Below are 14,059 nucleotides of genomic sequence, written 5' to 3' on the forward strand. Positions count from 1 at the left end.
TTGGAAATTAAAGAAAACTAGAGGAATAATGATAGGCAGATGTTATCCTAATTGCATGGAGTTTACCATGTTTAAGATGCCCTTCCAAAATTAACAAAAAAATAAACCAAAATCAGTTGCTTTTTAAGTATAGTATTTATTGAATAGTTAATTCCTAGAGCCACTTTATTATGTATCAGTGCATATCTAGCTCAGATGTTTACTTTGAATGGCTAAGGACAAAAAGCCCATAGATACATATATCCAGGGGAAGAAGGGAAGTGGTGAATATACTAAGGAAAAACAACATTTAGTTCTGGCAGACTCAGACCTACCAAAGAATAGCTATATAGCTAATCAGAGAACATTTGTAGGCCAGAGCCCAACACAAGACTTTTTATGTGAAAAGACAAAGTAGACTCTTGTAAAAACCTGTTTAGCAAAAGCCACAAGCAGTGTTATTTTAAACAGTTTATTTACATTCCTTGCATTGGCAAAAAGAGATATAAAAAACAGTTAAGTCTGACACATTCAAAAGCATCACTAATTACATATAGACATAAGACAAGACAGTGGTGGTTAAAAAGAAACCAGAAGTTGAGAACTCCTGCTAATACAGACAGTTAAACTGTTAATGAAATGCAGAAATATACATATTTAGACAGTTCCTGAGATAGCATTGCATCATATTACTTGTTCAGAGGAGATGTCAGAAGTGAACATACAGTTTTGAAAGAAGACACAAATACAGCAGCAAGCCAGGTAAAAGCCTTCAGAGTACTACACCTGGAGCGTGACACACCAAAACTGGGCCCTCAAGTTATAATGTCACACCAATAGTCTCATGCATTAAATAATGATTCATTAACCAAGTATGTGAAAGTTGTGGGGTTTGGGGGGAAGATGTTTAACAGCCCTGCTAAAAGGGAGGGTAATTATTTTCTTCAGACTTCCACTTCAAAGAAATTTAAAGAATTCAGTTGATCATAGTTGGCGGTCAAAGCTAGTCATAGTCTTTAAACTTATTCTTCAAATAAACACACATAACATATCACTGTGTTCCAGCGAGGCTGCAGAAAACCATAATCACAGAAGCTCATTTCTATTTCTTTATAAACAACTACATTTATAAAATATCTGGAATAAGTAGCTGTACAACAGGTTAATTGTCATACTTGGAAGGTCAGGTACTTCATAATGCATCTCTATTTAAGGAATCAACCACTCAAACATTAGAGTGCTCTGCCAATTGATGAAGGCCGGCAAGCACAAGAGTCATCCAAACTAGCGGTAACTTATGTGAACATCATCTTCATTTCAAAATCTGACAAACTAGTTTATTGCCTGGAGGGGACTATGTCCATAGAAGAAAATACTTCCATTATGTTGGTGAGCAAGTAACTTTGTGCAAGGGAATACTGTGCCTTAAATGAACACAGAGTTACTTATTCCACTGATTAGCTGATCTGCTTCAATACAACTAAAAACCTCTTGTGGTTAACTTAGTGTTATCTAACATTTTGCTAATCATTGCTAAGTGCTAATGACTAAGGTACCATTAATGTCAGTAAGAGGTCATTTGAACAGCCAGCTGCTTGTCAGTCACTACAATACAGCAGAGTATTTTAAACCTGCTTCATATCAAGTGGGTTGTTGATCGACTTAACGTGTGACTCCTTTTTTCAAAAACTGACGTAAGACTGACCAAGGAAGGAGAAGGAATACCCTGTTGGGAAAGAAAAAAAGAACAGTTACTTGATCTTTTATTAGCCAATGTCAATAGTGCAATAGTAGTTTCTCAACCTTGACACACAGTATAAGGGATGTAACATTACAGAAGATACTTAAGATGGGCAGCAGCAGCTTTTGAAATTAATGATTGAGCATTTCTAATATTTTGAACAGCAAACAGCACCAAATGAGTAGAGTGCAAATATTTTAAAAAATTAGGAAGAAAGATTTTCCTTGTTACCAGCCTCGAGAGATTCAGAATGCAAGAACATGTTTTTGAAGAGTAGCTGTTCAAGTATTAGCATACATCTTGCATCACACTTTTTACAATAATAATCTCCCTCCAAGTTGGAGGCACGATAATCTCTTACAGAAATAGAGCTCCCCTCAGATCCTACAGCTTTCTGTATTCTCACCAGCTTTGAGCCCCAAGTTAGATGCCAAACACATGCCTTTTTGGCTATAGAAGGCAATAGGCAGCACAATGATTTGTCAAAGCTTGCTTTAGTGCACCTGGATGGGCACAAACTAGGCAAAAAGCTGACTTTCCTGGTGCTAGGAACACGGGCTGCTTGTGGGACTTAAAATTACAGGGAAACCAACACATCAGTGTGTAGCACTAAAAGTTAACCTCTCTGGATCAGCTGAGATTTTACATTCTTTTTACATTAGACCTCAAGATACTTTCACAAGCAATCTTCTGTTGCTCTTTATAGCATAGACCAGCCTTTCAGCATATATACAGGTCATGGTACTTAGGCAGCTTGCTGCACCTGTGTGCTTCAAGAATCTTTTAAATAGGGATTTTTTGAGAAGGTGAGGATATACCACTTCACTATGAAGTCTAATGTCTGTTTATGGCACATGTTCTATCTGCAGTCATAGGCAATATTTGAAAATTACATCTTAAACTCCTCTTTATAATAGCAGCTCTTATTAGATCTACAGTATTTTGTACAAGGTATTTTCTATTTACACATAGGGGAATAAAAACTCAAAACCACAGGTAAAAATCAGCTGCTGAAGACTTCCCTGCAACTGAGTTATTAAAGTCCTCAGAACTCTCGCCAATGAGCTACACTGCCACTTGGACAACTGCACTGAAACAAGAAATAATTCAATTGTATAGAAATTAATTAGGAAAAATAAATCAGAAAAATTAAATCTAAGGGATTTGTGAAAGAATTAACTTTGTGCCCAGAACCAGAAATAGAAGTAGACCACACATGGATGTTGACTCCAACTCATGCATTAGAACAAGTGAAAGAAAAACCCAACACCATTTAAAACACTTCGTGGATTATAGGGGTTTATATATTTGTACCATGTTGTCTTAATTTAGAGGAACAAAGATTTTTTTGCTCACTTCGTGCAAGATGGGCATTAACAGTCAGGATTTGATGCACGGAATTTTTCAGCACCACACTGGTTATTATCTGCAGCATCGCCACAAGGGGTAATAATAATAGAGATAGGACATGATCTGTCCAAGGCACCACCATTTAAGCTTTCCAAGTTGGAAGAGGTTTTTTCTTCTACAACATTTGAAAGATGAATATTTGAAGAGCTAGGACACAGCACAGGTCGAGGCCTGGAATTTGGAGAGCTCCAATCAACAGAATTGGAGCGATGAACATTAACAACACATTTGACAGATCCATTTAGGCTGCATGTAGAAGATGAACGAGCAATCTACAATTAGGAAGGGGTTCAAAAGTTAGTCCAAACAAGAAAAAAAACTCAAGCATCCAAGCTTTACTGACATTTTTACTCTATAGTTTCCCTACACCAAAAAATCCCCATGCCAGGATTTTATTTAAATAAAACAATGTCTGAATAACAGCTTTGACCCCCACAACAGACTCAAGACAGCTTTCCTGCAGCTCTAGTTTCCTACTCAAGAACTGCACTGGTACCTCAACCGAGGTGCTGGAATCCAAGCCTCTCTTTTCCTCTCAACCTTATGAGATCCAACCAAAAAGGCTTTATACAAGTTCAGTGGTGTGTAGGATTGGTTAAAACAAAGAGCACAACATGTGATCTGCTGCCAAGTTACAGCTTAGTACCCACAGTTCCAGGACCTCTGAGGAAAACTTTGAAATAGGAAAATTGTTTTTGCTACTATAAGTTCCTATAATTTTGTGGGGAAAAAAATGTGTATGAGGTACACACACATGAAGAGAGAATTTTCATGACAAATGAGATAGTGCTATTATCAAAATGAACACAGAATATTAGAATTCAAAAACAATTGTTGGAACAATCATAATTGAAGGAAGAAAATATCTACAGAGAACTGGGGTATAACCACACTGGCAGATTTTTATTTCCTCTAAAGCAAAGAAGTTCACTGTTAAACTTTCTCCCTTATTAATTCATATTTTCTCATGCCTATCTCATGTGGGAGAGCAGGGCAATATCTTCATGTTGTATTTGTATTCCAAAACTACTCAGTCAAAACCACAAATATTCCCCATCTTCTTTATTTAAGGAACTTATAGTTAAGAGTTTTAATTCAGATTACATTTTTACTGTCACTACTGTAAGTACTACAAAATGGCCACTCAAACATACTCAATTCTCTCTATAGTAAGCTACTGACATACCAGGCAGTAGTAGAAAGATACACAAGAAATCCCACATTCTTGGCCTTCAGTCCTACAAGCTACCAACTTTAAAGAAATTTATTCAGCATACAGGTTTACTCAAACACTAGTATAAAAGATTATGAAGAATTTCTCTAGATCTAGTCTGGTTTGCTAGACTATCCCAGGAAACTAAGTTTGAGCTAATGTAGCAGAAGAAAGCTGTCATAGGTAGCCAGGCATAGCAGAAGAGTTGCAGTATGTAAAACACCACATTATTTTACCAAGTTTTCTTAAACATGTATAAATAGATAATGCCCTTGCCTTTTTAGAAACTCTCAGACTGCAGCATCTGTATTTCTCTACCCTTTCACCCTAGTTTATTTCACAGGATGTCTATCATCTCACTACTTTCACTGATACTTTATGCTTATGAATATCTGAAGGGAGGATGTCAAGAGGACGGGACCAGGCTCTTTTCAGTGGTGCCCAACGACAGGATGAGAGCCAACAGGCACAGGCAACTAAAGAATAGGAGGTTCCATATAAACATGAGGAGAAACTACTCTGAGGGTGCCAGAGCACTGGAACAGGCTGCCCAGAGAGTGTGGAGTCTCCTTCTCTAGAGACACTCAAGACCCACCTGGACACATTCCTGTGCAACCTGCTCTGGTGAACCAGCTTTAGCAGGTGGGTTGGATTGGATGATCTCCAGAGGTCCCTTCCAACTCCAACCAGCCTGTGATTCTGTGATACTTTCACAATACTATTCGGGGTTGTACACCACATTTGTATACATTATCCAAAATCAAAAGTGTGAACCAACATAAGACAGTATGTTGGAAGTTACTCACTCCTTCAGAAGAGGATATATATTCCATCTCTGGCAAAAGAGGCTTTTTCCCCCCCCAACTTAATTGTGCAAGACAACTCCCACTTCCTAGTACATACAGCAGATTTTTCTGCATTTTCAGCAAGTAAGCCTTCTCATTAAACAACTCTTGCTCAGAAAATAACACATCTATGAATGTAGTTAAAAATATATTTTTTTCTGCCGTGGATCTTGAAATTGTTAAAAGATCAGCACCAGACATTAAAATAACTGTGATCTTAAAAGGTTACTTATTTGGCCTGCACAGCCAAATTACTTACCGCTAATGACGACGTACTAGTCAGTCTGCTGCCTATATAACTCTCATTAGCTGAACTGGGACTTCTTCCTTCTGTTGCGCTGTGAGACATTAAAGCCCTTCGAAGAGCTCTCTTTGGTGTTTTTGAGAAAGAAAATGCTCTTGTAACCTGAGGAGTTTGACAAGCAGTTATGCTCCAAAAAAAAAAAAAAGGGCTGTAATAACTGTAATATAAGCTACAGTTGAACTTTTAAACCTCTGTAGGATGTGTAGTAAATGTTATTATGACTGCATCAAAACTAGCCAAACACACCCAGCCAGGCCCTCTTAGCAAAGCAGGGCACAGTTCTTCTGGCCATTAGCTGAGAACAGCCAAGCTACACACAAAGGAAAGCATCCACATGCAGACACCAGCATTTGGCACGTACTTCCTTGCTATTTCAAAGTCTGTTTTCTTACCAGACGTGCATACTCTACACCCATCCCACTTTTGAAGGTACTTGAATTTAGATAATTGCATGCAGCTTTAAAAACTCCATTCAATATGCTAAAAATAGTTACAGCTGAGGGTTGGGATATTTTTTTTTAATGTATTTGACAGACTCAAAAATGACTACATAATAATTATGACCATAATACTTAAGACTATATACAGATATTCCAAAACTACTCAGTCAAAATCTCAAACATTTCCCATCTTCTTTATTTAAGGAACTTATAGTTAAGAGTTTTAGTTCAGATTAAGTTTTTACTGTCACTACTGTAAGTACTACAAAACACCTGAAACAGGACTACTAACACAATAACACAACCAAAATGGGGTTTACTGTAAAGCACTGTCTTTACCTTTTTTGATGTTTTCTTTATTGCCCTGGACGCTCTGCTTAAAGTACTGTCCATATCTTTAGTATTTACTTCAACTGAATCAGGATCAGCAGTATAGATGAGATTTTCCTACAGACAAAAACAGTCTTAATAACAATCAAACATCAGCACCTGTCAAAATATTTGCTAGTTTATTAGGTCAGATTTAGAGGTTTTAATTGCCATATTCCTCTGTATTTAACTCTTCATATACATTGAAGCAGCTATTTACTTTCATGCCATATCATGGGATTAACTGCTGGTGCAATCCATTTATGAAACCATCAGGAGTTTGACATTTGGTTTGTTTGATTCAGTTTCAAGATCAGGGTTCACCTTAAAAAAAAAAAAAAAAAAAGGCAGTGGTTCTGAAGTATAACTGGGGAGATCCACACCACATAGACCCCTTTGTTCCACTGACACATCCAGCACCCTTCTGGAGTGAAATCCTGATAGCTCCAGCTGCCAAACATCAAGACTAAACCTTTCAGCTTAAGCCCAGTAGATGTTTCAGAATAATCACAAGCTTTGATTTATTTTTTCATGCCTCATTCTTAAACTCTAGCATGTGCAAAGCAATCTCTGGCTAGTTACTTACATAAATTGGGGGTTGTTTTTTTGTTGTTGGTTTGAGTTTGAGACATACAGATAAATACAAATAAAATACAGTTTATCTAGAAAAAAAAAAGAAAAAAAACCCGCCAGGACACCAGACAGCACGCTGTATGGCTATTTGTAGTGTCTAATGAAGTAGTAGTAGTAGCTAAAGCCTTCACTGCCACCATGTGGCAAAGTCAACTTTGTCTCATTCTCACATGATGCTACAGAGCTCTTGGAAACCAGGAAAAAGGGGAAGCATGCTTAAGCTGAAGCTCAATGTGACATTTCAATCAGCAAGAAAAAAAAGTATTATACAGTTGGTAAAAAGCAGCAGTTACAGAACCAATGGGATTCAGCATAGTAGGTTACAATCTGTCAGCATATGATTCTAAGTGTCCTGGGGCAATAGGGTATGATATAATCATTACACTGAGTTAAATTTCTATTAAAAAAATTCCCATCCCTTTGTGTTTTATATAAGAGACTGAAGATAGGTAACAGACAAATCAAAGTAAATTAACACTTCTGAATGAGTACTTTTCCTAGTCAGTACCTAAAAACAAAGAAAAGCACAAAGCCAAGTTTCTTATTCATAAGTCCATAGGTGACAAGCCAAACAAAATAAAACTAAAAGATGCTACTTTGATTACTTAACTACCTCTCCCAAAACAAGCATATCTCTAAAATTAATAATAATAATAAAAAAATCACATATAACCAAACATCGTACAGTAAGAGTACAATGGAGTACATAAAACATTTCTAGCTTAAATCAAGTTGTTTCAGCTATATGTACTGCACATATTTTCAGCAAATTTGGATGACTGATATGCATGCAGTCTTCCATAATTAAAACACAAGTGAAAGTCTCTCGCTCTAGTTGGAGATTATCTCTTCAAATTAGTAGTTTTCCGGCTGCGGAAAGCCCCCATGCTGAACTTCCAAGAATGTGAGGAGGCCAATGTCACCTTTATTTCCTTGTTTTAAGATTGTAGGCTTCTGTCTATAGGAGGAAGATGCTTTGTGTCTCTTACATTGCAGTGCCCATGCAGATAGGGTGTAGAACAAAGAATTCAACCTAACACAGAGCTAAGCCAAAACATGCAATTCACAACGCTGGGATTATAAATGGAAACAAAGCTGCAAAAGAAGCAAGCTGAAGACAACTTTGTTTAGACCTGCCCGACTGAAGATCTGCAGCGGAGATTTAAATTATTTATAATTAATTTGTGGTGGGGAAGGACATGATTCTAGATTAAGTACTTATTAGCATCCGAAGAAACTAACTTCCAGGCTGTTTCCTTTCCACCTTTTAACCACTCACTTGCAGATGTGCTAGCAGAAATATTTTCTGCTCTAGTTCACCTCAAGCATGTCCACTATTAACAAGTTCTTTAGCTTCATGTGCTTCAAGTCAAAAAGAGAGAAATACTTCCAATCAGCAATATATTTCCAGAGCACTTACTGCATCTGCTTTACAAATAGTGTTAGCCACGTGCCGACACAGCATTTTCAACCAATCTTCTTTAGGAGGTTCTTCAGTTGTCATCTGGAAACTGAGTAGCTTGTTGTTAGGTTCTGTAGGTGGCCGCACAACTAAGGCAAAAGCTTTATGGCAATCTACAGTTTTTTTTAAAAAAAAAAAAAAAGGCAAGGAGTTAAAACAAAGAATAGTCATTTTTCCTATCATTCAGGGGAAACCTTTGGAAGAGTTACCCCCTCCATCTGTCAGGAACAATATGATTTGGTACAAGGATTTTATTTTTATTTACATGATAGCTGGTGTATTACTTGCAAGAACACTGAGTTCTCTCCCTATCTTTCACCAAGAGGCTGCAATCAACTGTTCATGTAACAGTTGTTTATTCACTAAATAAACTGCATACAATAGTCTACAGACTAGTCAATCTTTATAGGATACAGCAGTAAATATCCATTTCATTGTCTAACTCATGAAACATTGGACAGATCATTTCTTTATCAACAGAGAACAAGAAAAACATCATTTACCCTATTTTGTAAAGCAGGAAAAAGCAACAAAGACATCAGTACTATTTATGACACATTAAAATAGTCAAGTTACAACAGTTTTACTGTTTAAACTTGACAAAGATTGATCACTTGATAGCAGAAAATTAATCCATTGTGGATACTGCTTTATAGCAGACATAGTTGAAGCATGCTAAACGCACTTGAGAGAGAAAGAAAAAAAACACCCATTGCCAATTCAAAAAAGCAGCACTGGAAATGCAGTCACATAGGAGTGTGTCTAAGAGCAAGCAGCTGACCTCTCCCAAGATTCACATACTGAAGTTCTTAGCAGATGTTAGATGGTATACTTACAAGTAGCTCCCATCCCCAAGTCCCAAACACTTCAGTGTAGCACAGTAATTTAAAGAGAACCCTTAACAGAGAAACCCTAAAGTACTTTTTCAAATTGCTGGTAGGCATCACACTACCTACCATCTTTTCCATCTCTTTTTTCACTGGGTTTCTATGTTCAGATGCTTCAGAGAACATAAAGCACAAGTATGACCTGCATACCATCACCTACAGTGATATATCAAATCTGTCTTTCTAGGGTATACATCTAGAAACTAGTCTGACTAGGCTTCTTTAGAAGACACTATCAAGTCTGGAACAGAGCATGAGTTCTGCTGCTGTAGCAACACATTACTTGAGTGAAACCCCTGCAGTCTCAGTATGTGGCAAAGCAGCCACAGAAATTAAGTAATCTAAATTTTTTCTTCTAAGGTTCTGAACACAGCTCCTCCGGAGCATCATTATCACCAGTTAAAATGAAGATCTAGTTTCACAGCAACAGCACTTGTCTCTGATCGGTCTAATGCTCTGAGTGAAATTTGGTGGTTTTGTTCTGTAAATCCAGAACTGTCAAGTGCACTCCAGCTTAACTCACATTGCAATTTGGTTGGTTTATGCTAATGCCATCTAGTAGTTCTGCCAAATTTGGCATCCTGCAGTGATTTTTGAAAAGCCAAAAGCTGCCAACACAAGGAATTCTTAAGCTCATACAGAGCTTCAAACAGAAGCTTATACTAAAATCACATATCTAACACACCATACAGCAAATAATTTAGCATTCTATCCCACAACAGCAGACCTTCATCCTTTGTACTCTGAACCACGGTATCAATGAGCTACCACAACACTTCAGAACATACAGACCTTCTGTCTCCCTGATGTCTAGGACTTTCTTGATCTGGGAGAGAGGCATGAGAACAACATGCTTGAGAGATGCAGGAGGTCTTGTATGGCCATGCGGACTCTTGAAAGCACCAATAACTTTATGCCGTTTCCTTGCAATCTGTGGTTAGATAAAAGAGGTTAAAGTTTGAAGGTCTATTGACACTGATCTCAAAAATAAGATAAAAATCAAGAGGAATTCTGCACTACAGACCCCAGTTATACCTTGTGTAACAGGCAAGGGCCCTTTGAAACCTACCAAAAGATAGTCTAGATTTAAACAAACAAACAAACAAAAAGACAACACTTACATGCACAAACCAACTTAGGCTATGGTGTGTTATGTCCTAGAAACATCTGCTGTTACTTGTCCATGAAGCCATCAAGTGGGCTTTGCAGTAGAGGTTGGTCAATGAGTTTTTACTCTACATTAACACATAAGTATCTTACATGTTTTCTAAGTAAGGTATCTTCAGTTGCTTGTATTTGTACAAGAAAAGCTAATAAGCTATATTAAAAGTGTTTTCATTTTCCTTTCCTTCCTTTACAAAAAAGGATGAAGCTGAGTCAGCTTGTCTCCCAGGAAGAATTCATCACTAGTCACAACAATTGGCTTTTGTGCTTAAGTGCTGCTTAAGACAGCGCTAATTTTGGATGATTTGAGAGCTGGTCTTCTACAAAGACAATGTTCTTTACTGCTGTATGCAGTAACAAGTACTTTCATGAATGTCCTTTGCAACCTCAGTGTCTCCACAGAAGTCTCCAAGATCCAGTTAGATTACTTTTCTTAGTTCTTCCTAATTTACTGTTAGTCTCAAGTATTTAACATGGGATTTTTTTCTTTTTTGTAGCCTAAGTACAGAGAGACCTAGCCCAGAGGCTCACTATTTACTCACATTAAATATGACTAAATATGACTAAACTAAGGACAAACATCCTTCTGAGCCTTCTGAGGACTCTAACACTTTTTCATCCATTGGCCTTACACAGACTACTATTCAAATAAATGTTTATTTCTTAACACACTAAGCTGCTTTTAAATTTTTGATTGGTCTGCAAGACACTAAAGGCTGTATTAACACCTTTCAACTATCTAGAATTGACTATTGTGTTGGCTTACACAATAGCTAATGGAAAGGCAACAACATCACACATTAAGCTATCAGCTTTCTGTGAGTTAGAATTCTGCTTCGAAGTTTTTAAGTGTTACTTGTTTATATTCACAAGTAGTGTTAAGCCTTTTATAATTCAGTTCATGAGATGTACTTATATAGTTATCTTACCTCTAGGCAATCATTGAACAGAAAAAGTGTGACCTGTTCTCCCCTGTCACAGAGGTCATCACCAAGTGCTACGGTTTCCAAACGCTGAACTAAGCTTCGGTGAGAGGACAAGAGATTGGCCTAAGTGACAGAAGCACACAGCTCATTAAGCATTTAGTTCAAGGGCTGGATTACTGCTTGATTACAGCTTAACACTAGAAATCTGTTTAAAACAGCACCATTGCATTTTACCCACATATACTTTTGCAAAGGGAGCAAACTAGTGCACAATCATTTTACAGGTCTGCAACTTTCAGAGAAACTACTTACTGGACATCCATCAACTTCATAGACAACGTCAAAGAACTGCCTTTGTGCCTCGGTTTTTCTTTTGTCTTCATTAATATGTCTGAGGGAAGCACATTATATTCAATATCAAGCAACAATGAATGAATGCACTGCTTTTAAGATACACAAAAATAATGAAGCTAAACATTCAGAGATATTGCTTACACAGCAGCACAGGAAAATACAAAAATGAACCACACTTGCTCATTGAAGTATCCAAATACCATATGCTAAGCACATAGGAAACTTCAGACGTAGAACAATATTCTTCTCGTGTTATCATTCACTGACACACCATTCAGTTAATATACAATTCCCCTTCCCTGCCCTGCAAGATTTTAAACTAGAGACCAACCCAATGCAGTTCTTTACAGTCTGCATTTTATCTCCCAAAGTCAGGACTGCAGCTCACCAAGAAGCAAATGAAAAAAATAATTACAATTTAAAAGTAGTTGTTGCCGTGTTAAAAAAAAAAAAAATCAGACAAACATTTACTCAATTAATACAGGAGATCTCATTCCTGTAGACATATACTACACTTCAAAGGAGGTGAGACCTACAATCTAAACAGCTTCAGCTTTAAGCTAATTAACTTATGGAATGGTGCCAAGAATACAGGACTAGAACAGAAACTAATCTTCCACCAGTAGCATGTCTGTCAGTGGATATACACATAGAAGTAAAATTTAAAGACAATACACATCTCTTTCACCCTGGAGAGAGCAGACAGAAATAAGAGTTGAAACAGAACAGAGGACTCTGGAGGTTCAGCTTTGTGCTGAGGCAGGGAGTCAGCAGACATTCACGTAGAAGTGCTGGGGCACAATGCCATGGACTCCTTCAAGAGCTCTGACACAGAATGCCAAAGTGACAGTGGCAAAAAGGAGACTGTAAAACACATAAAATTATATATACTTACATGGAGACTAAAGCTATGGCAACATCACACTAAGAACTTGGAATGAACAGAGGTATCTAAACATTTTATCTACAATTCACAGAATGAGCACCACTTACGTCATCACTTCCTTTAATGATTCGATAGCTCTCTCTAGAGTTACTTTATCTGGGTTGTCTTCTGTTGTGTGCTTCTTAATATCTATAAATAAAAAACAAAACAAAATAACCAACCATACACATTACAAGCATCTGAAAAGGAATACAAAAAATTCAAGCTTAAATTGCAAGTCAGATGACTGAAGAAACCACAGCTATCCTGGAGTCCAAATAACCTTGATTAATTGGGGAAGTAGGCTGAGTAGCAATTGTCCATGCATATCATTTAGGAAAAACCCACCTACAATACAAAACCAAACCCTCAAACTATTTTAAAAGAAAAATCTCAACAGGACCAGGTGCTGTTTTTGTTGAAGTGCAGGGACAAGCATGGAAGCCTTTTTGTAACTGAAGCAAAGGGTGCTGGTGTGGTTTATTATTATTATTAACATAATCATTATTACAGCAAGTGGTTGATACCAACTGGAACACATTAAGCTGTGAGCCTTGTCAATATGAATTGCCCTCTAATTTATGCTAGCTGCATTTGAATCTCAATTATATTTGTATTCAAAGAGGAAAAAACTGTTGTCAGAGCAAACTTTACCTGCATCCTGCAGACAAATATATGAACAAGTGAAATTTAGCCAAAAGCATGCTTTCTTCAGTAACAGATCTTGCTGACTGCCATTAAACATGATTAGCTCCTAGAATCAGGCTCTTTTTATATAAGAAAAGCTGTTCTAATTATGACAAAAGCAGGCATTATCTTGGTTTTAACACCTTCACAGATAAACTAATAAAAAATATATCACTAAATTACCATTTAATAGTAAAGCAACACTAGGCAGCCTTTGAACAGGACGGATAAGGAGTTCAGCTAGGCTTTGACGACCACATTCGGGTTTAGCCTGGTTTATCTGGGGAAAAGAAAGGGAAGAAATGTAGTAATTATTACTTTTTTCCAGACACACACACACAAAAAATAATCACGAACTACAAGAAAAATTGTCTTCCTTGAATCTAGCACTGTAATAAAAGTTAGAGAACCGTCTACCACAAATATTCAGCTATTAACAGATCATGCTAATAACACATTATATTCAAATCTGTACAATATTTACCACATGATTTATGTTCTCAGAATGTCTAGTTGTAAACTGTCCATATTATCAATCCGCCAGTCCTTGTTTCAGTTGCTAACATAGAACGGGACAAGGGATAGCCTGTTCTCTTATTCATTTCCCCATCTTTTAGATATTAGTACTTGGATACAATTCTGTATACTTCCAAAAACATGAGATGACATCTGTCAGTTTGATGACTCCAAGATTTGAGATACTTGTTAGATACAGAGAAG

The 14,059-nt window shown here is 37.1% G+C and overlaps 1 protein-coding gene across 3 annotated transcripts in view; it reads right to left on the bottom strand.

Annotated features, from left to right (window-relative positions):
• Nucleotides 1–435: 435 nt before the first annotated feature.
• The window catches only part of ECT2 (epithelial cell transforming 2), a 29,542-nt gene continuing 15,918 nt past the window's right edge, over nucleotides 436–14,059 (bottom strand). For 2 of the 3 annotated variants that reach the window (XM_082057079.1, XM_082057078.1), the window contains exons 16-24: nucleotides 13,523–13,619; nucleotides 12,721–12,802; nucleotides 11,686–11,764; nucleotides 11,377–11,496; nucleotides 10,076–10,214; nucleotides 8,355–8,509; nucleotides 6,272–6,379; nucleotides 5,448–5,594; nucleotides 436–1,705 (exon numbers count right to left, since the gene is read on the bottom strand). In XM_082057079.1, the coding sequence (XP_081913205.1) occupies nucleotides 1,616–1,705; nucleotides 5,448–5,594; nucleotides 6,272–6,379; nucleotides 8,355–8,509; nucleotides 10,076–10,214; nucleotides 11,377–11,496; nucleotides 11,686–11,764; nucleotides 12,721–12,802; nucleotides 13,523–13,619 (1,017 nt within the window). In that variant the 3' untranslated portion in view covers nucleotides 436–1,615. Of the gene's footprint in view, nucleotides 1,706–3,076; nucleotides 3,403–5,447; nucleotides 5,595–6,271; nucleotides 6,380–8,354; nucleotides 8,510–10,075; nucleotides 10,215–11,376; nucleotides 11,497–11,685; nucleotides 11,765–12,720; nucleotides 12,803–13,522; nucleotides 13,620–14,059 lie in introns of all 3 variants that reach the window. The other variant, XM_082057080.1, reaches the window with a different exon arrangement.

The sequence above is a fragment of the Streptopelia decaocto genome (assembly GCF_964273445.1).
Source record: "Streptopelia decaocto genome assembly, chromosome: 6".
NCBI classification, from domain to species: Eukaryota; Metazoa; Chordata; class Aves; order Columbiformes; family Columbidae; genus Streptopelia; species Streptopelia decaocto.